Source organism: Dreissena polymorpha, chromosome 10 (genome assembly GCF_020536995.1).
Source record: "Dreissena polymorpha isolate Duluth1 chromosome 10, UMN_Dpol_1.0, whole genome shotgun sequence".
Taxonomy (NCBI): domain Eukaryota; kingdom Metazoa; phylum Mollusca; class Bivalvia; order Myida; family Dreissenidae; genus Dreissena; species Dreissena polymorpha.
In genome coordinates, this window is record NC_068364.1 from 61293049 (window position 1) to 61320565 (window position 27517).

Consider the following 27517-nt stretch of genomic DNA (forward strand, 5'->3'; position numbering starts at 1 on the left):
TTCTTGTGGTAAATTCGCTCTACGATTGTTCTTAGTTATTTAAGGAAACGAAGACAAGAAGGACATTAACAGAGAACGTTTCATGTAAAAACGTAACATGCCATATAAAAGTTGTTTGTTAAGAATTGTATTGTACTTCATTTTTGCTCGTAGGGAGAATAAAATAAAGCATATACATACATGTAATAGCTATTTTAATCTAATTAGTACTGTCCTTTCCTCTTTTCGAACGTTAAGGAAGTGAACTTTTTGATGTGAGATTAACATACGTCTATATTTTATGGAATCTTCCGGTGAATCAAACACATTTTAAATTGAATAAAAGCAGCTTCTGTAACAAATATTTGAGCTTTTTAGGTATAACGCAACCAACATTCCTAGCAAAAAATAGTTGTTTGTTTTAATAGTCATGAATATATTCTCGTAAACAGACAACATAACAGCCACCTAAAAAATAACACTTATGTCGCACACATTAAAATTTGTCAAGTACAACTTCAATAGCAAAGCATTAGTGTCTACATGTTATAGAGGAGAACAGCAACCTTATCCGAGTCGACTTCAGTATATGGATCAAAAATAGAATTGCAAATCTAGCTGATTAACATACCAGCATTACACAGGATTGACAAACCAAACACATAAAAAAATGCCCAGCCAATTGACTTGAAACTAAAAGGACTTTTTGAGATTGATTGAGATAACTAGCTGTGAGATGTAAGAAAATAAGGTTCAACAAAATGTGTGGTCTTTGACTTTCAACTGTGACTTGGACTTTTGATAAAAGGATAATGCATACAGGAAACACATCTGGTCATGGAGAGTGAATGCGGCAGTTACATTAAAATATTGAAAATCTTACAGACATAAGTACATATATTTGACTTTTGACCTTGAGTTGTAACCTTGACCAAAGGTTGTCAAACATAGGTCATGCACTAATCACATCATATGGTAGATAAGTGCTAGAAAGCTATGGAGTCAAAATAAAATACAAACACAGCATGGACAAAAATATGTTTTTTTTCAACAACAACAACAACTGGTATTGTGGAAAAAAAATTGAACCAATTTATAATCCTTAACAGTCAGATAAAATTTTACAACCTATGTACAGGCGATATTGGTCATAGTGTACTAGGAAAGGACACAACAGAGGGCCCGTGTCTGATCTGACCGGCGTTTATATGGGCTTGCTGACGGGTGCCTCCTGCAGCATTGTCCTCTGTGTAAAACATGCTGTGGGGCTGTGTGTACAGAGTCCTTCTTGGTGCCCCAGAGCCAGTTTTGTGTTCAATCCTGCAAATCACTTAACTTATATGAGCTGGGTTCTGAGAAAACTGGGCTTAATGCATGTGCATAAAGTGTCGTCCCAATCAGGGATGACACTTTCCGCTTTTATGGTATTTTTAGTTTCAAGGAAGTCCCTCCTTACCAAAGATCAAGTTTAGGCCGAAAGTGTTGTCCCTGATTAGCCTGTGCGGACTGCACAGGCTTATCTGGGACGACACTTGACGCACATGCATTAAGTCCAGTTTTCTCAGAACAAGGCTCATATATTGATGCAAACAGTTTTCAATGTTAAATTTGCGAATAAGCCCCTTTCCATCTTTTTATATTGAAAACTGATGTATAGAAATTAGCATAGATGTAATCATGTTAATATTCGATACCAGACATAGAAATAATACACACAGTTGAAAACCACTACTTGGAATACCGTTAACTTACATTAATTGCCCTTTCAAATTTTTATTCCTGTACATACTTTTTGTACTTTATTTAACTAAACTCAGATTGTTTATTTGAATTTCCCTGGTAAATCGCATAAATAGTATTTAAGAGCCTTTATATCAGTACCATAGCAAAATACAACCGCTAGCACATTTTTACTGAACAATCTATTGGGACGATAGAGAACAACACGAGTTTATGATTGCGTCTAATTTTGACAGTTGGAACTACTTTGAAATAGTGGTGTCCAACTGCGAATCCTTGTCACCTTTTTGTTAGTGGTGTATCAGCCAGCTCACTATGTTTCCGTGTGACAGTTGCTACCACTGCCGGCTTCATAGCTGGTCTCCCACCCTTAACAACAATCTTATTGGTCAGTGGACAGGACTGGAACACATACACACATACTGAAATAGTTTTGGAGAAAGCATGATAGACTGTGATATCACTAGGCAAAATAAGCAAATGTTTTGTAACATAAAGCAATTACTTATATAGTCTGGGAAATTTCTTAAACTCGTGTGTCAATAGCTCAAATTCTATCTGAGAAAGTTCCACCTGTAAGCATTTATACCTTCGAGAGGACATACCATCTTTTAGACACTTGTACACAGATTTTCGATTTTTTGTAAAAACTAAATTAAATATATTGAAAAACAACAACATTGTTTTGATTGGTCTTCAATAATAAAATAAGCAAGAAAAACGCTAAATAAAATGTAGCGCCCTGAAACACCTAACTGGCTACCCATATTCCACTGAGGCTTCAGGATCATAACTCTTTCAGTGCTGGAACCGAATTTTGAAGGCCTTTGCAAAAAGTTTGGACCCAGATGAGACGCCACAAAACGTGGCGTCTCATCAGGATTCAAAGTGTTTGCTATTCTGATAGTATTCTTTGCCAAAAAAATCGAAGAAAATGCTAATTTGAGAAATTCAGCAGACGACAAATTTCCCAGCATGCAAAGGGTTAAAAGGGCTGACTGAAGGCATTTTAAACTCTGTTCATCATGCACAAAGTCTCCAAATAACAGATTAAAAATGTAACAATAGATAATATTATTTTTTAGATTTAAATTGCTGATTTTTCTTATATGCAAGATATTTGTAGCATTTTCTCAGCAGGTGTGGTATTTTGATTGTCTGCATATAATACACACATTACATTTTTATTTTATGACAATTTTTGTGAATTTTAATATGCCTAACTGAGAACAAGTATATCTAAAGTGTATAATTTTGTTACTAAGCATTTGGCAAAAGCCCATTTGATTATAAAGCACTTTCAGAATTTTTGGCAACATTTTAAACCAACTTTTAAGAGTGCTCATAAAAATTAAAAGACCCAAAACACATTTTATAACAGCATGTATTGACCATCTTATTTTCCTCTTACAAACTGACTTATTGTTATAAGGGCTGTTTAAGGCATCACAGGGGAATTCCAAACCGATAGTCTCCATATAAATGTCATTTGTGGCAATTTTTCAAAATGCTGAAGTTATATTGTGCTCAAGATGAGACGACTTTCACATAATACTCAAATGAGTACCATACTGCTCCATCACCAGTAAATCAGTTTAAACCCGTTGCATGCTGGGAAATTTGTCGTCTGCTAAAATATCGTTTGCTGAATTTCTAAAATTAGCATGTTCTTCGATTTTTTAAAGAATACTATCAGAATAGCAAACAGTTTGGATCCTGATGAGACGCCACGTTCTGTGGCGTCTCATCTGGATCACAACTGTTTGCAAAGGCCTTCAAAATTTGGTTCCAGCACTGAAAGAGTTAATACTACAAAAATTGGTCATGTCTCAGATTTGTCTTAATGAGAGCCTTGTTCTGTGAAAACTGGGCATAATGCATGTGCATAAAGTGTCGTCCCAGGTTAGCCTGTGCAGACGACACAGGCTAATCAGGGATGACACTTTCCACTTGTATGACATTTTTCGTTTAAATGAAGTCTCTTCTTAGCAAAAATCCAATTTAGGCGGAAAGTGTCGTCCCTTATTAGCCTGTGCAGACTGCACTACTGCACAGGCTTAATCTGGGAAGACACTTTATGCACATGCATTATGCCCAGTTTTCTCAGAATGCGTCTAAGAAGATCTTAGAACAGACCGTGTCATGGAGCTCACCTCTTCCAAGGGTCGTTTCTGCTGCATTTGGGTGGACAGGTTCCTTCCCATGCCTTTCAGACTCTCAAACAGGCCTGCACTATGGTCCAGGGGGTTGTAGCTCTCGAGGGTTTCCAACTAAATGTTTTGAAAGATAACCTACTTCCAGGTAATAAGTTACATCATAAGCAAGCAGCCTGGACTGAATTTCTGAAAACCTTTTTAGCTGGTAAAAATTAACTTTAGAATCAAGTTATTTGTGCTAATTTTGCGGTATAACAATAGGTTATGACACATTTATGTAAAAAGAATTTACACTCAAATAATTTTGAAAGGTTTAAAATGCAAATGCAAGGACTTTTGTGTATTACTTTTATTGATGTTTAAAGCTCACTGGCTTATAGTATCACTGGCTGATAAAGTTTTGCTTAAATCTGCCTTGAAAATTGTTTTTTATACCCAACACTAGATTTTTTTCTCAAGTATGATGAATTACAAATATATTATACTGATAACATTTATTGGTCAATAACCCCCAACTCCAACAACATTTTCAATGTAGTATATCTTATGCCTTAAATATTTTCATATATACCACTTATACAATTTGATATGACAGTTATTTCATAATTTATTTATGCATATGATTTATACCTTGTTACAAGCTACACATTGTTGAGACATTATTACCATCAGCTGTTAATGGATGAGTTACCTGTTGAAGTGATTCACTTATTAGATCATGAGTATCCTGGGTTACACTGCCAACATTGTGACTGGGCTGATATGGCAACAATAACTCCTGAAAATTCTAATCTAGGTCTTGTAAACATAGTGTGAAGCATATCACATACACTGTTCATTATGCTCAATATATTAATCAATTATTCACCATAGTCAGATGATGTAAATAACACGGTTATATGGGTAACTGCCATGACATTATTCACAAAAAATTGAAAAGCATTTTTAAATATAATTTCAGAAATGAGAATATCCGAATAATTAACTGACAAAACATGTTTTCAACAAACCTGTGTAGCCAAAGCCTTCACAAGCAGGGTACCATCTGAAAAGGGAACAAGAAGAAAGCGACCCTGTGGTATTGTGTCTGGCTGGCTCACAGCATGTGAGGGTTTACTGGGTGGAAGGAGGCTGGCAACCATGGCCTTCTCCTGTAGGTGGGTGTGATCAAGACAATTAATAATTAATCATCATAAAATGTGAAATAAGTGAAACAAACAATAAACCAACAAATACTTCAACACATATAAGCTTATTAAATGCGGAATACATCAACACAGATAAGCTTATTAAATGCTGTCAAAGGAATACATCAACACAAATAAGCTTATTAAATGCTGGCAAAGGAATACATCAACACAAATAAGCTTATTAAATGCTGGCAAAGGAATACATGAACACAGATAAGCTTATTAAATGCTGGAAAAGGAATACATCAACACAAATAAGCTTATTTCCCTGGAAAACAAATTAGTATCCATGATGACCTGTAATACATTTATAAATACATGTACACTTGCTGAATGTACAGGTTCAAGTTTGAGCTTTTTTTATTTAAAAAAAACAAACTTTCCTTGCACAAAATTTCTCAAAACTGAAGGCCTGAACAGCAGCAGACAAACACAACTTTAACCCATTTATGCCTAGTGGACTCTCCCATCCTTCTAAATTGGATCACTTTATTTCCAAAATTAGGGATGTCTAGTATATTTATTTCTATATTTAGAATATTTCTTACAGAAATTCCTTTAAGCACAAAGCGCAGACCCTGATGAGACGCCGCATCATGCGGCGTCTTGTCTGGGTCTACACTGTTTGCCAAGGCCTTTTTTCTAGAAGCTAGGCATAAATGGGTTAAAAAAAAGAATAGTTCACCTCTTTGCCCAATGCCTGACAGAGTGCTATGAGTAACTGGTGGTTCTTCTCCAAATCATCCCACTCCATCTTCCAACAGGCTGTTGCCTTAGCAACCAAAGGCTAAACATGGAAGGTAAAGAGCATACCGGTAGCCTTTTAAGAAACTGTCACAATTATAATCATACAGTTATGATTATAGCTTCTAGTAGTTTCTTCTATTAATGATACATTGTCATGTATTTAAATGTCTTTGCCCTATAATTGTCTTGACCGCACATAACTCTGTACTGTATATATATTTTAACAGTATAAATGTATGTGCCATATGAATGGCTCTACCATATAAATGTCTTTACTACATAAACACACGCAGCTTGAATATCTTCATATAAGCTTGATCGAGTTGAAAGCAAAATATTCATAGAGTCATGTTAACCCTTTCAGTGCGGGAACCGAATTTTAAAGGCCTTTGCAAACAGTTTGGATCCAGATGAGACCCACAGAACGTGGCGTCTCATCAGGATCCAAACTGTTTGCTATCTGATAGTATTCTTTGAAAAAAATCGAAGAAAATGCTAATTTGAGAAATTCAGCAGACGACATTTTAGCAGACAACAAATTTCCCAGCATGCAAAGGGTTAAACATTATAAATTCCTCAGTACTTGTTGACTTCGTGAAATATATGATTGAACCCTGTGTTCTGACATACAATTGAAATCACAACATATTCATATCATTATACCTATATGAGTGAACACATATAAGTATTAACATCATTCTTTTGCCTACAAAAAATAAACATATTTCTAAATATAGATTTATTCAAATGACTCTGTACTATAAATGTATTCTTAAGGCAATCATTTCACACAAAATGAGAGTGCACCAATTTGTAAGTATAAAGGCAGACAATACTTTGTTATAATGCAATATCCCACATGTACCATATCGAAGACGATTGAGTCGCACACTGCTGTCACTGGTACGAGGGAGGTAACCTGCAACTGGTATATGGGTACAGATATGCCCATGGCCTTGCTTGTACTGGGAAACACCATCTTCATAGAGCTCGAGTCAGCATGAATAGTCTGCAAGACAGCATTAACGCATTGCATGCTGGGAAATTTGTCGTCTGCTAAAATGTTGTCTGCTCAATTTCTAAAAACAGCATTTTCTTCATTTTTTATTCAAAGAATACTATCCGAATAGCAAACAGTTTGGATCCAGATGAGACGCCACGTTCTGTGGCGTCTCATCTGGATCCAAACTGTTTGCAAAGGCTTTCACAATTCGGTTCTCGCACTGAAAGGGTTACTACATCACAATATTTTGATTCAAAGACCAAAGCTCTGTAAAAAGAGTGACTAATGTAACTGCAACATGTTGGTAAAGGGCAAATAGCTCAGCAATGTGTGGTTCGTTGGACAGGAAAAATGCAATATGCACATCTATACTTCACGGCGATATAATAGAGAATATTTGTTGATTGCCATGTAAGATTGTATTATTATCATGAGTGGTGATGTAAAACATATTTTCACAAGTGGCCTCGTCATGATTACAAATATTTGTGTTTCTGATATATGAGAAAAAATATAATAATAGCAAAATCTTAATAGGTTGAAAACAAACCTGTAGCTCAATGCATTATTGGGGAAAGTTTTTGGTTTTTTTGCATTGTCATCGCTTCATAGAATTAATTTAGTTTTTTTTAAATTCTTTTTTTTCTATTGTTTACTAAAAGAATTTTAAACTTATATACATATTTTTTGTAAAGTAGTTGTTTAAAAGGTGGCATTCAGACAGAATAAAATGATCTAATCTGATCACTTCACTCAAAATTATGTGAATTGATCAGATTGATCAATCACTGGTTTTCTACACTCAAATACTGCATAGCATAACATATGATAAGTATTTCAATTAACAATATAATCCCTTGAGAAAGGTACAATCAGTTCGCTGCATACATTTCATGTAAAGCTTCAAAACCCTACTGAATTCCTCCAATAAGCCCCTCTCTAACTTTATAAGCAGGATATCAAAGAGAAGACTTTTGTGAAAACAGGGCTTAACTCAATAGCCTTGTTCTCCGATAAGTCTATGAAATGTTCTTGTTTATTGATTTTTGTTTTTAGGAATTTTTTCTAAAGAAATATCAAGTCAAGGGAGAATGTGTTGTCCTTGACTATAATGTTTGGACTGCACAGGAAATTATGGGATGACATTTCACAAACATACATAAAGCCCAGTTTTCTCATAAGGTGTCAAAAATATACAAACTTATACAGTGAGATCTGATAAACCCTTTCCCCCATAAGAAGCAAAGTGAAAATGGCTTTTGCAACCAGCATAAAACCAGAACAGCCTGTGAGTAACTCGCAGTCTTACTCACAGTCTGTTCAGGTTTTGTGCTGTTTGCTGCTCAGTATCTAAGGGTTGGAAATGAAACATTTAAAACTTGAATTTTGAAAGGAAGGTCTTAAATTAAATTTAACTTTCTATGGGACTACAAATGCTTAAAAATATGTATCTAAGTTGTAAAGGGTTAATTCAGATTCACATGGTGCGGCGTCTCTTCTGGGTCTGCACTGTTTGCTTAAAGGAATTTCTGTAAGAAATATTCAAAATATAGAAATAAATATACTAGACATCCCTAATTTTGGAAATAAATTGATCCAATTTAGAAGGATGGGAGAGTCCACTAGGCATAAATGGGTTAAATGTACTACCTATTACTGATCATGTTCAAGAGAAGGCTCAAACAAAACTTTTACAAACCTTAAAGATCTGCAAATAACATGGTTTCATGTACTAAAACAAGGGGAAAAAAAGGTAGCTCAAAAAGTTGTAGACACTTATTCAACATACAAATTGATTGTAGAATGGCAACTGGGCAGGCTGGAAAACCCTTTCATGCACATCACACTTCACGATGAGGGGAACACCTTAAGCAAAGAGAGAAACAAGTTTTGACATCTTAACAATTTCTTACAAATTAATGAAGCTTTTAAGGCAATGTAAAACATGTGTACATAATTCAGCATAGTGAGTAAATATGACAATCGCACTAGAAATAAGCCACAACAATGCCATTAGCTCTAAGTAAGGAAAATTTAGCTGGCTTAAAAAAATGTGATGCTAAGTTAAATGATTCAAGACCATATAACATAATATGCTTACTACAAATTCATGGCTGCGCTAAATTTAAATGCAAAATGAGCGTATCCCTTGGACAACAAGGTCCTTAGACTTAGCAGAACAATATGATCTCTGTTAGTGGTTTACCTTCCAATCAGCATCATTCCAAAGTAAATCATAAATAAGCATTGTGTATCACTTCAATGTTCATGAGCCGCGCTCTGTGAATAGGGGGTTTAATGCATGTACATAAAGCGTCGTCCCAGATTAGCCTTTGGAGTCTACACAGGCTAACCAGGGACGACACGTTTTGCCTAAACTGGATTTCTGCTAAGAAGAGACTTCCTTTCAACAGAAAAAACAGCATACAAGAGGGACAAGATGGCCCTAGTTCGCTCACCTGAGAGGAGTTGGTTCATTCAATCTTTACCTAATGTCAAACATGACCTAGATATTGACCAGACAAACATCCTAGTCAAGTTTCATCATTATTGAACCAAAACTCTGGTGTAGGGAGTGTTTTTGTTTTTGTAAGCTTTTAAATGGTGACCTATATTTTGAGTTGACCCCCCAAACATCAAACTGCTTACAAGGATTTTGTATAGTATAATGATAATTTGGACAATCTAAGGGCAATAATTATGGCATTAATTATGTGATTTTGCTCATTATCAAACTTGACTGAGATCTTTCAGCAACTTTGATAAAGAATGCTTGAGAAATGTGAATGCTAGAGTGTTTACAAACCAAATGTGGACGGACGGACTGTGGACAAAGACCAATCCTAAAACCTCACCTGAGCAATCAGGTGAGCTAAAAAGTGTGTTACACTGATCTGAGCCATTTTCCAACTTGTCCAAGAAATCAATAAAACCAATGTATTGACTAAGTTTCACGATGATTAGGCAAAAAATTAGAATTCTGTAGTGTTTGATCACAAGGATTCTCTCTATATAGTCACATAAGGAAAACTGCCCCACCCCCCTGGCAGTCATGTTTATTGACCCATCGGGACCATTTGCAAACTCATCTGAGATTTATATAAAACAAGCTATTCATCAAGTTTCATGATGATTGGGCAAAAAATGTGACTTCTAGATTGTTCACAAGCTTTTTTTTACTATATAAATATAAGACAAGGGACAAAATTGTCACAAAACCAGGTTTTCATTGTGAAAAAAAAATCTGATAAAGGGAGAAAACTCAAACTGAACTTTTGAAATGACCAAAAAAAATTAACCCCCTTTGTAAGTTTTTTTTTTTTTTAAATCTATTTTTAGTCGTGGCGACCTTGACATTGGAGATATTGACGTGATTCTTTCGTGGGACACACCGTCCCATGATGGTGAACAAATGTGCCAAATGATTTTAAAATCTCACAATGAATGACATAGTTATGGCCAGGACAAGCTCATTTATGGCCATTTTTGACCTTTGAACTCAAAGTGTGACCTTGACCTTGGAGATATCGACGTAATTATTTCGCGCGACACACCGTCCAATGATGGTGAACAAATGTGCCAAATGATTTTAAAATCTGACGATGAACGACATAGTTATGGCTCGGACAAGCTAATTTATGGCCATTTTTGACCTTTGAACTCAAAGTGTGACCTTGACCTTGGAGATATCGACGTAATTATTTCGCGCGACACACCGTCCAATGATGGTGAACAAATGTGCCAAATGATTTTAAAATCTGACAATGAACGACATAGTTATGGCCCGGACAAGCTTATTCCGCCAGCCCGCCAGCCAGCCAGCCCGCCAGCCAGCCAGCCCGCCCGCATTCGCCAATCTAATAACCAGTTTTTTCCTTCGGAAAACCTGGTTAAAAACTGCCCCCCCCCCGGCAGCCATGTTATTCAACTGACCGGAAACATTTTCCAACTCAATTCTCGTATCAAGAAAACAAATGTTCTGACCAAATTTCATGATAATTGGGAAAAAAATGTGACTTCTAGAGTGTTCACATGTTTTCACTATATACATATAGAGAAAAATGCCCCGCCCTCTGGCGACCATGTTTTTTCACCGATCTGGACCATTTTCAAACTCGTCCAACATATCAATAAAAAAAATGTTTTGATTAACTTTCATGATGATTGGGAAAAATTTTAGAGTGTTTACAAGGTTTCTCTATAGCCATATAAGGAAAACTGCCCCGCCCACTGGCGGCCATGTTTTTCAATGGACCGGAACTACTTTTGAACTTAACCAACATATCATTAACACAGACATATAGACAAAGTTACATGAAGATTGGGCATTATTTGTGACTTCTACAGTGTTAACAAGCATTTTCTTTTTTTTTTACCTAGTTTTTGACCCAACATGACCCAGTTTCAAACTCAATCGAGATTTTATTCAGACAAATCTTCTGACCAAGTTTCATGAAGATCCGAAATAAATGTGGCCTCTAGAGTGTTTACGAACAAATGTGGACGGTCGGACAAAGACCAGTCACAAAAGCTCACCTGAGCAATCAGGTGAGCTAAAAACAAGAGCTGTCACCATAGGATGACATATGCCCCCTATAAACGCTTTAATAGAATTAATAGCATTTTTCGAAACCTAAATGCAGATTTCGAAACCTAAATGCGGACCCTAAGTTCAAGGTCAAGGTCACAGGGGTCAAAATTTGTGTGCGTATGGAAAGACCTTGTCCATATAAACATGCATTCCAAATATGAAGGTTATATCTCAAGGGACATAGAAGTAATGAGCATTTTTCAAAACCTAAACATGGACTCTAACTTCAAGGCAAAGGTCACAGGGGTAAAAAGTTGTGTGAAAAAACATGGCCACCAGTGTGCAGGGCATTTTTCTCTATATGCATATAGTGAAAACATGTCAACACTCTAGCAGTCACATTTTTGGTCCAATTTTCATGAAATTTTGTCAGAACTTTTGTTTCCTAGATACGTGAGTTAAGTTTGAAAATGGTTCCGGTCTGTTGAAAAACATGGTTGCCAGGGGGACGTCCGAGAAATCAATAAAACCAATGTTTTGACCAACTTTCATGATGATTGGGCAAAAATTGTGACTTCCAGAGTGTTTACAAGGTTTCTCTATAGCCAAATAAGGAAAACTGCCCCGCCCACTGGCATGTTTTTCAACGGATCGGAACCACTTTTGAACTCAACCAACATATAATTAAGACAAACATTTTGACAAAGTTATATGAAGATTGGGCATGAAATGTGACTTCTACAGTGTTTACAAGTTTTTTCTTTTTTTTGACCTAGTGACCTAGTTTTTGACCCTGCACGACCCAGTTTCGAACTCGACCGAGATTTCATTGGGACGAAGCTTCTGACCAAGTTTCATGAAGATCGGACAATAAATGTGGCCTCTAGAGTGTTTACGAACAAATGTTTACGGACGGACGTATGACGGACAAAAACTGGTCACAAAAGCTCACCTGAGCAATCAGGTGAGCTAAAAAGCACAAAGTGTCTTCCCATATTAGCCTGTGCTGCGGCTCACATTTATTCATTTAAAAATGACAAGCACACAATCTGGTGCATATGTTTGTGATAAATAATCACTCTTTCTGTTTTCCAACTTCCAAGGCTGCATGTCCAATACTTGGACAAACTTTGACTCGACTTGAATCAATTTTGGTGAAATAAAGAAACCCTTTTTGGACCCCATACCTGCATTACCACTGTTTAGGCAAGGTGGCAGTAGGATATGCAGGTGCTCGCTGTCTGTTCCCATGTCAACCAACCAGCCAGTGAACAAGTTTTGCAGGCACAAAACCTCTGAAACACCAATAAAGTACATGTATGATGTAAGGATAGGAATAAAGTTGTTCATTTTCCTACAAAAGTGATTAACATATTAAATGTATCTAGGAAGAGCCATTGTCTCGCTTTAATCCGTATCACTTAAAAAAATAATGACATAATAAAATGTATCATGATTGTACTACAGATGAAGTTTTTTAATCATGCATACAACTTTTTTGGTAGAAGATAAAAAGAAAAACAAGGCTTTTTTTTCTGCCTGATCTTTACCGCAGCAAAATAGTTTTTTGTGACTCAACGCCTCATTCAGTTATTTCATGTCGATATATGCCCTGGGGAGCCTGGATAAGCAATTCTTTGCTGAAATGCTGTCTATTTTTCCCACTTACCTCAAAGTGCAACCTTATAAGTAACCATGTTTTATTGGAATGTAACACACCATTCTTATACTTAAACATTTTTAACTGCTTATTTTGACTTCCTGCATTTTTGTACTCAGGCTGATAAATGGATGCTCAACTCATTGCAACAGAAACAGAGAGGACAAAGCGATTCCTCATAAAATGTGCATTATATATTTTTTTACCTGGTTCCATGTTGATCACTTCTATGAGGCTGCTCAGACTGGCGTTGCTGGAGTCATTGGAGTGCAGGCTGGACTGGCTGCCATCTAGGTCAACGTCCTCCATACCCCACCCACCAGTGCAGCTCAGGCTCACCACCTGTATCCTCTGCAAGGGGTATTCTTATCAGGTAATCAATACAAGTTCTACATAAAGGTTTGTTTGTTAGTTTTATTGGCTGCATTTAACAGTATATGTATTTTGTATCAATGGCTGCATTTAACAGTACATGTATTTTGTATCAATGGCTGCATTTAACAGTACATATATTTTGTATCAATCATATCAAGGATGTCATTTTATCACATGCTATACCCTGTTTCCAATGTAATACAACCATTACATATTTTTTTATATTACACATGTGTAATACAACATTTGTAAGCGTTTTCATTGGCTGAGTTTTCGTTTATTGACCAATCGCATTTTGTTATTTTGCTTTGTAAAAGCCGAGGCATTCCAAATGACGCCAGGAAATGTAAACAATATGCGTGATTTATCATTATGTTTGCATAAATATTTATTTAATTGCTCATTTAAAAGCATGTGATAAAAAAAATCTGACATTCGTTGTCATATCATACCATATTTTATTAAACTCGTCCAGGAAAATCGTTAGTAAGCTCGCCAAAGGCTCGCTTACTAACATAATTTCTGAACTTGTTTAATAAAATTTGGTATGATATGACAACTCGTGCCAGATCCTATATTTATTTACTGACAACTTTGCTGAACATGTTTATCTTTTTTAAGTATATCAGGTAAAATTATACTGGTGACTGACAGCTGCCAAACTTGAATCAGCGTATTACAAATTAAATACCCAAATTCAATAAACAAATGTATTAGATCAAAGCAAAAGAGCAAATAATTACTTTAAAAACTTTAACATTTTCAAATCAATTTCTATCACATCATACGAGTCCAAGACTTATTCTACATCAATACATATATTTAAATCATGAGCACCCTTTAAATATCCAAATTTTATTGTTTATGTATTTAAAAGTTATGTCTTAAAAGTTATGGTTTACTGACAAGAGAAAGACAAATATATGTTTTATACAATATGAAACCACTCATGTTCAAATTTTATTGCACCACAAACCTTCAAATACTGTGTGTCGATGGAAGCCAATGCAGTGTCCACAAGACGCTGGACATGACTAGAGCTCTGGCAAGTGAGAAGTATAATCTCCAACTGCTGACAGAACCCTCCTGGCTTCAAGAAAAACAAGGGCATTCACACACTACATTATGTTCTAGTTTAAAGACACTGACAAAATATCAGAAACTGAAAAAGCAAACAATGAGGAAGCTGTAACTAATGACTATTAAGACACAGAATGGAAAACGGTATTTTGTGAAGGTGATTCAGATTGGTTAGGAATGGAAATGTTGTAGTTTGTGCTGCAAATTGGTACTGCATGATGTCAGAGAGCAGCATGCTCAGCTTTTCTTTTACTGGTCAGAGGTACTTTCAAATTAACCCGTATATGCCTAATGGACGCTCCCATCCTTCTTAATTGGATCAATTTATTTCCAAAATTAGGGATGTCTAGTATATTTATTTCTATATTTACAATATTTCTTACAGAAATTCCTTTAAGCAAACAGCGCAGACCCTGATGAGACGCCACATCATGTGCCGTCTCATCTGGGTCTACGCTGTTTGCCAAGTCCTTTTTTCTAGATGCTAGGCATAAATGGGTTAATAACTTAATGTTCTAAAAGAAAAACATAAACTTTGTGGATGAATGAGGGGATGATAGAACAGACAAACAGCCAGAGGTGATAGGGTCCATACACAAATTCTACATGGTCTAAATGAAGAATAACTCATTAAAAACAATTTTTTATACAGTTACTGAGTGTTACGCATGTGCGTATTTTAGAAACAGTTACCCTCACCATAACTTCCACACCTGAATCATTTAAATATTTCTAATTTTTCTCATGTTTAAAGACAGAAACATTTGTTTTATTTTTATCCACCGTGACCTAGACCTGGATGACAACCACACAATTCAGGGTAAAATTCCAACTGAAGCATTGTTTTAGGGTATTCATTTATGCAGCATATGCATGAACTGAATGATTTTTCATGTTACAGAGACCAAAAATGTTAAAGAAGAAATACCACAGTAACTTGTAACCATAATTTTGTAGCATTTAAAGTAAGGGCTTCAAAATGTGGGGAACATCAACTTCAATTAGGGAGGAAAGCGTTAGTTTTTAAGAAATTTCCAAAGCAAATACATGTACTCCAGTTTTCAGACTTTATTCGGACCTTTTAAATTCAACAAACCTGTGCAGTGGATTGGAGCTGTCTCCTGTACAACAGACAAGCTTCTGCAATAGCCTGAAAGTAACTAGGAGAAGCTTCTTTGCAGGCGTTGACACTCTCCGATATTCTTAAGTGGACATCATTTAGAGCTGTCTGTATTCGATGAAAGTTGTTCCTTACATATGAGAAGGGCAAGATTACCTGAAATTAATGTAAATTTATGTGAAATTAGTGTATTTCTTTATTTTAATTAAAATCATTTATGCAAAATGTGTTTTTCTAATTATTTTGCTTCTTTTTTAAAGTATGCACCATAGTTAATGCTCAGTAGACTTTAAGATCAAAGAAACAATAATACATCAAAATTACTAGTCATACAGTAAAATTAACTCATTTATGCCTAGCATCTAGAAAAAAGGCATGGGCATCATGTGGCGTCTCATCAGGGTCTGCGCTGTTTGCTTTAAGGAATTTCTGTAAGATGGGAGAGTCCACTAGGCATAAATGGGTTAATTACCAGTACATTCACATCAAATTCTGTAAAATCATTAATTTAAGATAAGGTAATGACATTCCTGTATACAATTTATGAGTCTTGATCCCCCCCAATTTTTTTGTTAATTAGTCTAATAAATTAATAAAACAAAACAAACCCACATTATTACAAGAAATATCACAAAGGTTCAGAGGAGTAGGAGCAAAATAGTTGTAAACAAGAGCTTTGTCGGTCGCCTACTGTGTCAGAGTAAGGATCTAAGTAAATATAATATTGAAATCATTTTTATTGTCAATTTAGAAGCATTGGTAAGCAAAAGAACAACACTTATTTCCAAATTTTAGTAAAAAACGCACATTTTTTCCCAATCCAAAGAGACCTGGCCCCGTTCCCAAAATGGTGAAAAAACACACTGGCTAATGCTTTAAACCAACACTAAAAGCTCAGATACTAACCTCTGGTTGATAATGTTGAAGAACCATGACACTGAAAAAAGGCATCCTTGATGGTCCAGTGAAATTACATGCCAAGGCAAGCACATTTTCTAATGCAAGACACAGATTGTCTCCTATGTCGGGAGTTATAGGGGCTGATTGGTCGATCAGCAACAGACGTGCTATGAAAATGCAGTAATTAACCATTTAACAATATCAATAATATTATAAGTTTGTTATAAACTATAATGCATGGATAATGAAGAACATATTTTGTCTCATACATTATCATGTAAAATCTCAAATAGATCTGTTAATTCACTATTTTTTGTGTTGTTTTTTTTTTAAGTAAAAAATTGCCCAATGAATTGGAAAGTTACAATCCAGACAACCTCTGAGGCACACAGTCACACACATACATGATCCAACCAGAGACGTACACAACATGTCTCTAATCCAACCACTGTGACTGCTAGTGCTACCTTAAGTTTTCCACAAGCAGGCTTAACAAAAATGTGAATTTTAGATATTGAAGTTTGACCTCTAAGTGTGAGAATTTCAAAATAAATAATAAAGTCATGGTCTGCTTCAGAACAAGCTTGAACCCGCAAACTCACATTTGATGATATTTGATGATATAGACTGCTATATCAAGCTTTAAACAAACATGAATTCTTCTGAGAAAAATATAATTTGGCCAGGATTTAGCAATACTTTTTCCACATGTTGTGCCAAACCTGTGAATTAGTTAATGTTTATTAGTTTAGTAGAGCAGGGCATGCGAAATGTCGATGATAGGTCAGAAAACTAACAGTATCTAGCATGTCTTTCCATAGTATCGGCCCTCATAATGAATACGTATGAATTTTGGAAGTTAACAAATACAAAAACACGCATGTGTTATATGTAAATCAATAGTTAAATGTGTATTCTTTGACAGAACAACGAAAACTGCATTTAAATCGGCAATCTTTTGACAAAATACTGGCTAGACTAAGCTCCATGTACAGTTGATTGGTGTATAACGGATAGCTAAGGACTTCGAGTCTCATTTCAACGTAAACACCATGCATTCAGTAATTAAACCATTAAACCTAGATAGACACATGTCTTTCCTATTGAAACATGCCAGCGGTTTTAAATTTCCGAAAAAAGTTATTTGTTTACAGCGCGAATTTCAGGGTACACTGATTCAGCCATTACCGTATCGCTTAGGTCTTTATCGGATTACATTTGTATCATGTTATTTCTTGAAATTTGCCACAGCATTTGTAAAAAATAATTGCAATATATGTACATTTCCAGAAAGGAAATTACTTTCTGTGTTTATAAGACCAAGTTCATGGAAATTGCTGCACAATTGATGAAGCGATGCACCATATATTCGAGTCATTTTGAGTTGAATACCTTGGTATATATATATAGATTTGATAGTGAAAAATATGTTTTCAGATAAATCGATTTTTCGTTATACATGTAATTTGATTATTTTTCATCAAAAATGATGTTTTCACTATATAATAGCACAGCCACACGCTAACCACATGTGTATTGGACAACTTCAATTGAGTTTATATTTATTTTGAGACAATCCCCACATTCCTGAATATGGGTCATCACATGTCCGTTATTCACTAAATCCCGAGTTGCAGCTTTCATGCTTATTTTATATGGTACGCATCAATTTGGTTTCTGAGCATTCTAACTTTTGTAAAGGACACATAATACTAAACTATTACATCAATGAACATTATGTTTACCAAAAAAATCTGCAAAATTCAAGAAACCATTCGTCTGCACTTTTCCTGTCGTCACAAAAACGGTGCTTACATAACGTGACCTTGTTTTGCTTCAACTTCAACTTGATACTTCAACTTGATACTGTCTACAATCGTGCTCGATTATAACTGACAGACGCTTGTCTGGAAAACAGGGTGTTAGTTTTTTTAAAAATTATGTGCAAAGGATTAGTAGGTTAAAAAGATCTACAAGAAAGCTAAAGTTAAAAACAGAAGTAGGGGGTCTAGAGCTGGTGGGAATTCAACCGACTGACATAGGTCAGTAGGCTGGGGCTGGATTGTATATAGGTTGGTAGACCGTTCCATAGCCTGATAGCCCTGGGAAAGAAGGAGTTTAGGTGGTAATTTGTTTTGGAATGTGGGATTAGGTAATTTAGGTTTCTGGTAGGAATAAGATGGTGATGATCCACGGCAACTAAATCATTTCTGATTTTGAAGAACATGACAAGGGTGGCCTGGCGTCTTCTATATTCCAAGGTTTTCCAATTTAGGGCCGAAATCATATCGGAGACACTGCTGGTGTAACCGTAGTCATTAAGTACGTAACGGGCTGCTGATCTCTGAATCATTTCAATTTTGTATGTGAGGTATTTCTGCCAGGGATCCCAGACTGTAGAACAGTATTCAACTTGGAGGCCAGGGTTTTTTTTCCACTTTTTGGGAAGATAGCCAATGGCTTTGGAATTGGGAATTTTATCGGCATGTTCATGAAATTGGGAAAATAAATTCATTAGCCTTTTTTTCCACATGAAAAGTCCACTGATTAGGAAAATACTAAATTTGATATAACTCTCTATAATCATTTAAATTAAAAGAACAAAATCATATAATACTTTGTTAGATGTAATTGAATTGAAATTGAGATAAAATACACAATAGACTTCTTTCTAAAAAAAAAAAAATTTTTTTTTTTATTTTTTTTTTTTTTTTTTGGAAATTGGGAATTTTTTGCCACATTTTGGGAAAAAAGTATACTTTTTGGGATTGGGAACATAGCCGAATTTCGGCTATAAAATCGGGCCAAAAAAAACCCTGGAGGCGGACATATGTTTTGTAGGCAGCTTCTTTGACCTTTTTGTTGTCGGTTTTGACATTCCTTTTGATGAAGCGGAAAGTATTTTTGGCCTTTGAGGTAATGTTGTTTATGTGAGGGGCCCAATTGAGATTTTGACCTAAGGTGACTCCTAAGTATTTGGACCGTTCGGTTGATCTAAGTTCCATGTTATGTAGCCTATAGGGGAATATGAGGGGTTTTCTTTTTTTATGGATTCTTAAGATCTCGCACTTGTGGAGATTAAATTCCACAGACCATTCCCGCTCCCATAACTCTAGTAGGTGCAGGTCCTGCTGTAAGCTTTCTGCGGAAGATAAGGATTTGATGGTTAGATAAACCACAGTATCATCAGCAAAGAGGCGGGCCCGACTTTTGATGCTTTCAGGTAGGTCATTAATGTAGGCGAGGAAGAGGCAAGGGCCGAGTACCGAACCCTGGGGACTCCGGAGAGGACTGGCAGCCTATCGGAGCTTTTACCTTCGACCAGAACTTGTTGTGACCTGTTTTGGAGAAAAGAGCGGACCCAAGAGGAGACCTCATTATTAATTCCCAGATGTTTAAGTTTGTGGATTAATTTGTGGTAATCTACTTTGTCGAAGGCTTTACTGAAGTCCATTATGATGACATCAGTCTGCTGACCGAGTTCTAAATTGTCAGCAATCTCCTGGGTGGAACCTATGAGTTGGGTCTCGCAGCTCCGTTTTGACCTAAAACCGTGCTGCTGGGGGCTTAATATGTTGTGGGCGTCAAAGTACTTCATAATGTTTGAGACCAGGATATGTTCCATAAGTTTGGATGCAATGCAGGTAAGGGAAATGGGCCGATAGTTACTAGCTTTGGACTTTTGACCATTTTTGTAGACAGGGGAAATAACTGCATGTCTCCAGTCATCTCGGACAATTCCTGTATCCAGTGACCTCTGGAAAATGCTTGTCAGAATTGGGGCAACTTCACTGTGCAGCTCTTTGAGAAGCCTTGGGGAGATTTCATCTGGGCCTGATGCTTTATTGGGATTTAGGCCAGTTAGGAGTTTATCAATTCCTTGGACAGTTATGTTAATTGGGGGCATCAATGGGTGGGAGAGATTAGGTATGGCACTCTTAGCAAGTTGTTTGAGAATAATAGGCTGGGGGCGGGAGAAGACGGATTCAAACTGTTGATTTAGTATGTTGGCCTTTGTGGTTGAATCAGAGTGTATTTGACCGTTACTGCTTAGTGGGGCTACTTCTGAGTTTTCATTTTTGTTTGATTTGATGAAGAAGTAAAACTTTTTCTTTTGGCCTGGGTTGGAACTATCAGTAAAGATAACTGTGTCTAAATAGGACCAATACGAGTTCCTTATTTGCTTTTGTATTTGGGCTTTAAGGGATTTGAATTGTGTGACCTTTTGGGGGTTTGGAGTTTTTGACCTCTTTAGCTTTGAGTAAAGTTTATCTCTTTTACGTATGAGTTTGACTATGGCATGAGAGATCCATGCTTTCGAAAAAAGAAACAGTTGTAAACATTGAAACACGTCAACAAAAACATGAATCGACTTAACAATGATAGGCTTTTTGTATTCAATTCATAGACAACTATAAATTTTAACATCAATAAAAGTATTTTGCAAAAAACGTTTAACCTATCCGTTACTCACTAAAATCCGCTATACACCAATCAACTGAAGTAATCTGTTTGATGTACAATTGTCTCATAGTATCGGCCCTTCAGATTGGTTTCTAACACTTGAAAAATAATTAAATTTCCAGCACTTCTTGAGGGTTTTTGTTAAAGGCACGATAGTATGAGGTCAGGAGGGCCGATACTATGAGAGTAAGCTAAGAGATAAAACAAAATAGATGATGCATTTGATAATTATAGTTTAAACAGTCTTAATTCTTATAGAAGTTTAGTAACATAATATTTGTCTGAGTTATAATTACCTGGCTGTTTCCCTAATAAATAACGCACTCTATCTGTCATAGTTTGTGTTTGTGAACTTCTGCAGCAACGTTTGACATTTGGCGCGGAAAAATGTTTATCGGTGAAGGTTAAGAAACCACCTCCGTCAGAAAGTCCCAGCACGTGTGAGTGTTTACAAACAAAACCCAATTTGATGTAACTCACACGAATTAAAATGTTGTCTCTGGAATAAGGTATGTTAAACGTGTTTCGTATTAAATAATGACAGACGCATCTACTGTTTTGGACTTGTTGATATATCAAATCAAACATTGCTAACTTGCATATGATGCAATGAATTTTCGCGAGCGTTAGGGCTACACTTTGACTTTACCTTAGGTTACCTTGTCAGTTTGTGTTTGTGGAACAGGTAACACGAATCTATAATATTCAATGTGAATAACCGAAGTTAAGGTCATCACTATTTAAGCACAATTGTGGTTTTATCAACACGTGTATAACACAGTTAAATCATTAGTGTTGCTGTTTGGTCAGTCGTTGGATATCTTCTTAATAAAAGTTAATTATTGATCATCTTCATGATCTTGGTGCATTCATCTTTGGAAAATGGGTGGGCACTTTCGAATTGTCAACATCAAAGCTTCAGACACAATATATCAGAAAGTTGCTCAATAAAGCACTAGCCTGTAGTTGAAAAATGATGGACTGAGAAAATCAGATCGGACTAGTTTTTTGCTAGTTCTGGCTACCATTACTTTAAATGTCCCTTTTTATGATTTTTGACAGGCGCGACTTTATAGTTATGCACCAACCCCATTAGGAAAGTCAACCAGAAATTCCCGAAAAGTTGACAGTTTACAAAGACTGGTCCAAAACAGCTTTTAAATGCAGTTATTGGCCCAAATCAACCACTTGATCGGAAAGATTGACATTTTTCTCATTTAACTGATATATTCTTTCAAAAAATACTATCTTAAACATTTAAAATTTATCTATTCTGCTCTTACATATCGAGAAAAACAGCGATGTGACAGACTTTCTTGAAATGCGAATCTCCCGAGATTTCACAGTCATATGACGTTATTCTATTTTTAGTAACATACCATGTGCTCAAGTGTTTTCAAATTCAGAATTACATTACCGGTATTTTAGATTATTCTGGCTTGTTTTGTAAACAAATTATAGTGAAAATACAAACTCAAGGTAAATATTTTTTTAAACTACCTGATACACAATGAAATCAGTCTTATAATCCACCAGACGTAAGTTTTTAATCACAAATAATAGATTTCAGAAAACGAAAGTAATGTTTACAATTTCAGCAAAAAATGTCAAGGTCAATCAGAAAGTATCCAAATGAAAACTCGTCATGTGACAAAGCGACAATGGCGTCAAAATTGTGAATTTCAGACTGATGAGAGTTATTTTCATCTATTGTAAGATGCATTTTAAACATTTGAACCTTAAAATATTCCCCGATGCAGTAATTTATATTCATTCACCAATAAACGTAGAAATGTATCCAAGAAAATAAGCTTTCTTTGATTTATAGCGTGACATAAATATGTTACGACTCTGATTGACTTTCGATACGGGTTGGCTTCAGGTATGTCAATACTATATAAACTGTACGCTGAAGTTTCTTTAGCTTGTTTTTTGCTTTCTGTACGATTTTCCAGATACAAAAATGTACTGTTATAACTAATTTTTTTACCTATGCTTTTTCGTGAATATACCTGACCACTGTGCCTATACCATGTGACTTTTTTGGATCTGTGTTGGGAGAATTAAGTGCGACACAGTTAATATTTTTACGGATCTCTTTTTAAATATTTCACCATTTTTATGGGATAAATTGGAGAGCCCGCTCATTATTGAGAGTTTTCTATATGTAGCAGGGTTCGGTATAAGGAGAACTTATACTGCCTGGTTATATGAGCTAGCTTTTATAGTGACGCGGTAGAGTGTCTGTCTGATTTGGAACCGGGAGGTCCCGGGTTCGATCCCCAGTATGGTCCGGGATTTTTCTGGCTGGGTTACATTGGCGCCCAAACTAAAAAACCCACCATGTGTGTCAGACGTCCCACAGATGTTATGGCAATAGGAAATTCGTGGAAGAATTTCACAATTGGTGGGGTAGTATGTAGCAGGGTTCGGTATAAGGAGAACTTATACTGCCTGGCTATATGAGCTAGCTTTTATAGCGACGTCATAGAGTGTCTGTCTGATTTGGAACCGGGAGGTCCCGGGTTCGATCCCCAGTATGGTTGGGGATATTTCTGGCTGTGTTACATTTGCGCCCAACGTGGGTTATCATGATCTTTTTAAACAAATAAGTATTTTTTCAGTTGTTAAGTGCAGCTGCGCGTTTTAACGGTTAGAAAAATGTCGGATCAGTGTGGGGACTTCATATTACAAACAAGCAGTTTCATTTTATTATATTTTTATAAAAACAAAACAAACTAGAAATGGCGCGGCAGAGGCCGACGCGTATCCCCACGCCGAATGTTTGACCTAGGTGTGCCCCAGGGTTGGTAATGGGGCCATGCATAGCTGAGATTGACCGTATTGTCATAAGAGAAGTTCATCATCAATTAGAAGTGAATTGGTGTAGAAATGAAGAAGTTATAGTAAAAGGCAATTTTGGGTGGGTGTGGTCTATGTGGGCAGGGCGCCCCAGGGTTGGTAATTGTGCCATGCATAGTTGAGATTGACTGTATTGTCATAAGAGAAGTTCAATATCAATTTGAAGTGAATCGGTGTAGAAATGAAGAAATTATAGTAAAGGCAATTTTGGGTGGGTGTGGTCTATGTGGGCGGGGCCCCAGGGTTGGTTATGGGGCCATGCATAGTTGAGATTGACCCTAATGTCATAAGAGAAGTTCAGTATCAATTTGAAGTGAATCGGTGTAGAAATGAAAAAATTATAGTAAATGGAATTTTTTGGTGGGTGTGGCCTATGTGGGCGGGCGCCCCAGGGTTGGGATTGGGGCCATGCATAGTTGAGATTGACTCTAATGTCATAACAAAAGTTCAGTATCAATTTGAAGTGAATCTGTGTAGAAATGAAAAAATTATAGTAAATGGAAATTTTTGGTGGGTGTGGCCTATGTGGGCGGGGCGCCCCAGGGTTGGGAATGGGGCCATGCATGGTTGAGATTGACCGTATTGTCATAAGAGAGGTCCAGTATCAATTTGAAGTGAATCGGTGTAGAAATAAAGAAGTAAATGTAAAATAACCTAAAAAAATGAGTGATAATTTCTGACGCGGCCCCACCCCAACCGCTATAACTTTTGACCCAGGGGTCAGATCAAAATTCCAAATAATGCAGGGTCGCACATATGCTCATAGCTACCATGTGTGTAAGTTTCAAGGTTCTAGTGCTTTTAGTGTAGGAGGAGATAGTGGCCAGGACGGACGGACAGACAGACAGACGGACGGACGGACGGCGGAGATAACCACAATATCCCCACCTTTTTTTCAAAAAGCGTGGGGATAATTATTACATTTTACTAATAATAGTTAAGAAAAGGCTTGTTTTTTCTTTAGTTTTAATTGTTCACCTTTGTAAACAGTATTTTAGTCCTATCATGTCAGTTAAACAACTCACAATTGTCAATGTATAGCTGGATAACTGGTACTAAGTGAACACACTTAAGCTAGTAACTGACAACTGCCCAACTCAATTCAGTGTTGAGGAAAGATTGTCCGTAGAATAATTGTATTACCAATCCCCACACAAGTTATGTGGCCTGAATGGGGATTGAAACTGCCATCCTCAGATCTGAAGTCAAGCGCTCACACAACTGAGTCAAGTGACACAAAAACATGTGAAATACTAGAAATGGCGCGGCAGAGGCCGACGCGTATCCCCACGCCGAATGTTTGACCTAGGTGTGCCCCAGGGTTGGTAATGGGGCCATGCATAGCTGAGATTGACCGTATTGTCATAAGAGAAGTTCATCATGATATCAATTAGAAGTGAATTGTTGTAGAAATGAAGAAGTTATAGTAAAAGGCAATTTTGGGTGGGTGTGGTCTATGTGGGCGGGGCCCCAGGGTTGGTAATGGGGCCATGCATAGTTGAGATTGACCGTATTGTCATAAGAGAGGTTCAGTATCAATTTGAAGTGAATCGGTGTAGAAATGAAGAAATTATAGTAAAAGGCAATTTTGGGTGGGTGTGGTCTATGTGGGCGGGGCGCCCCAGGGTTGGTAATGGGGCCATGCATAGTTGAGATTGACTGTATTGTCATAAGAGAAGTTCAATATCAATTTGAAGTGAATCGGTGTAGAAATGAAGAAATTATAGTAAAGGCAATTTTGGGTGGGTGTGGTCTATGTGGGCAGGGCCCCAGGGTTGGTTATGGGGCCATGCATAGTTCAGATTGACCCTAATGTCATAAGAGAAGTTCAGTATCAATTTGAAGTGAATCCGTGTAGAAATGAAAAAATTATAGTAAATGGAATTTTTTGGTGGGTGTGGCCTATGTGGGCGGGCGCCCCAGGGTTGGGATTGGGGCCATGCATAGTTGAGATTGACCCTAATGTCATAACAAAAGTTCAGTATCAATTTGAAGTGAATCCGTGTAGAAATGAAAAAATTATAGTAGATGGAAATTTTTGGTGGGTGTGGCCTATGTGGGCGGGGCGCCCCAGGGTTGGGAATGGGGCCATGCATGGTTGAGATTGACCGTATTGTCATAAGAGAGGTCCAGTATCAATTTGAAGTGAATCGGTGTAGAAATAAAGAAGTAAATGTAAAATAACCTAAAAAAATGAGTGATAATTTCTGACGCGGCCCCACCCCAACCGCTATAACTTTTGACCCAGGGGTCAGATCAAAATTCCAAATAGTGCAGGGTCGCACATATGCTCATAGCTACCATGTGTGTAAGTTTCAAGGTTCTAGTGCTTTTAGTGTAGGAGGAGATAGTGGCCAGGACGGACGGACAGACAGACAGACAGACAGACGGACGGACGGACGGGGGATATAACCACAATATCCCCACATTTTTTTCAAAAAGCGTGGAGTAAAAATCATGCTCACTATTTCAAAGCAATCTACTGTATATATGACAGTGCCGTTGCTATTGAATAAAATCCTGTTATTGGGATGTATTTTCTTTATTTTTTTTAACAATTAGAATATAAACTAGTTATAATAAATGAAGTTATTTTTTTATTTTGTAAGCACATTAACACATCTCATTCTGAAGGATCCAGCCATCTTTCTTACATTGTTAAAAAATTCAGTTTCTTTAGCTAGTTACATTTATATATCTACAGAAATACTTGTTATTGCCTCTGTATGTATTACAGGTTTTGATTTCCTAGAAACTACGCAGAAATGGTCAGAAAAAAGATAGATAACCGGATCAGAGTTTTGATAGAAAATGGAGTCAACTTGGGTCACAGGACAATGTTTGTTGTCATCGGTGATCATGCAAGGGACCAGGTAAGAGCTAGGGTTTTTGGCATTTATGTTTTTCTTATCATGTCTATCATGCTAAAAGATTGCTTATGAGTTTTTCAAGTTTATGTTATTAATCCTTAAATAAAATTTGACAGGTTGTTTATTTATTGGCATTTATGATAAACTGTATGATCAAAAAGTGGTTTGAATATGCGGTCCCACCGTATCTCATTAGCAAATGAAATACCTAAATTAAAGAGCACATATTTTCTCAAGACCTAATCTGTTGGTTTACAATAAATACATATCCATTCACATTTTATAACAAATTGTCATTAAATTTAATGTTGTACATTTCATCAGTCCTAAATGATTATCCTTAAAACTTTTAATGTCCCCCACAACTATAGTGGGGAACATATTGTTTTTGCCCTGTCTGTTGGTTTGTTTGTTGGTTTGTTAGTTCATTTGTTTGCTTGCCCCAACTTTAACATTTGCCATAACTTTTACAATATCGAAGATAGCAACTTCATATTTGGCATGCATGTGTATCTCATGAAGCTGCACATTTTGAATGGTGAAATGTCAAGGTCATCCTTCAAGGTCAAAGGTCATATATATGGGGACTTAGTTTTTCACGAACACATCGCTTGTTAAAATATGCATTTCAGGTTTGTCATTATTTTTCAATTGAGTCACATTGTGATGACAATATGAGCCTTGTTCTCTGAGAAAACTGGGCATAATACATGTGCGTTGAGTGTCGTCCCAGATTAGACTGTACAGTCCACACAGGCTAATCAGGGACAACACTTTCCGCTTTTATGACATTGTTAGTTTAAATGAAGTCTCTTTTTAGCAAAAATCCAATTTAGGCAC

General features: G+C 36.5%; 2 protein-coding genes across 3 annotated transcripts in view; one reads left to right on the forward strand and one right to left on the reverse strand.

Moving 5' to 3' along the window:
* Nucleotides 1-383: 383 nt before the first annotated feature.
* On the reverse strand, nucleotides 384-21384 carry LOC127847719 (meiosis 1 arrest protein-like). The gene is made up of 14 exons (XM_052379814.1): nucleotides 21242-21384; nucleotides 16488-16648; nucleotides 15558-15737; nucleotides 14358-14471; nucleotides 13213-13357; nucleotides 12534-12641; nucleotides 8605-8681; nucleotides 6678-6821; nucleotides 5751-5852; nucleotides 4886-5026; nucleotides 4567-4653; nucleotides 3873-3989; nucleotides 2003-2121; nucleotides 384-1299 (listed from the first exon to the last, which is right to left on the reverse strand). The coding sequence occupies exons 1-14, from the start codon at nucleotides 21279-21281 to the stop codon at nucleotides 1128-1130; spliced, it is 1707 nt and encodes a 568-aa protein (XP_052235774.1). The 5' UTR covers nucleotides 21282-21384; the 3' UTR covers nucleotides 384-1127.
* The window catches only part of LOC127847715 (RNA cytidine acetyltransferase-like), a 46956-nt gene continuing 40768 nt past the window's right edge, over nucleotides 21330-27517 (forward strand). Inside the window, exons 1-2 of one of the 2 annotated variants that reach the window (XM_052379805.1) lie at nucleotides 21330-21454; nucleotides 26545-26680. In XM_052379805.1, coding sequence (XP_052235765.1) covers nucleotides 26573-26680 — 108 coding nt within the window. In that variant the 5' untranslated portion in view covers nucleotides 21330-21454; nucleotides 26545-26572. The remainder of the gene's footprint in view (nucleotides 21455-26544; nucleotides 26681-27517) is intronic. The other variant, XM_052379807.1, reaches the window with a different exon arrangement.

Coding starts and splice junctions, on each gene's coding strand:
- LOC127847719 (XM_052379814.1), bottom strand. CDS start 21,281: ATGACAGATAGAGTGCGTTATTTATTAGGGAAACAGCCAG. Junction 15,738..16,487: donor TTCAACATTATCAACCAGAG/GTTAGTATCTGA, acceptor CATTAATTTCAG/GTAATCTTGCCCTTCTCATA. Junction 3,990..4,566: donor TAAGTGAATCACTTCAACAG/GTAACTCATCCA, acceptor CAAAACATTTAG/TTGGAAACCCTCGAGAGCTA.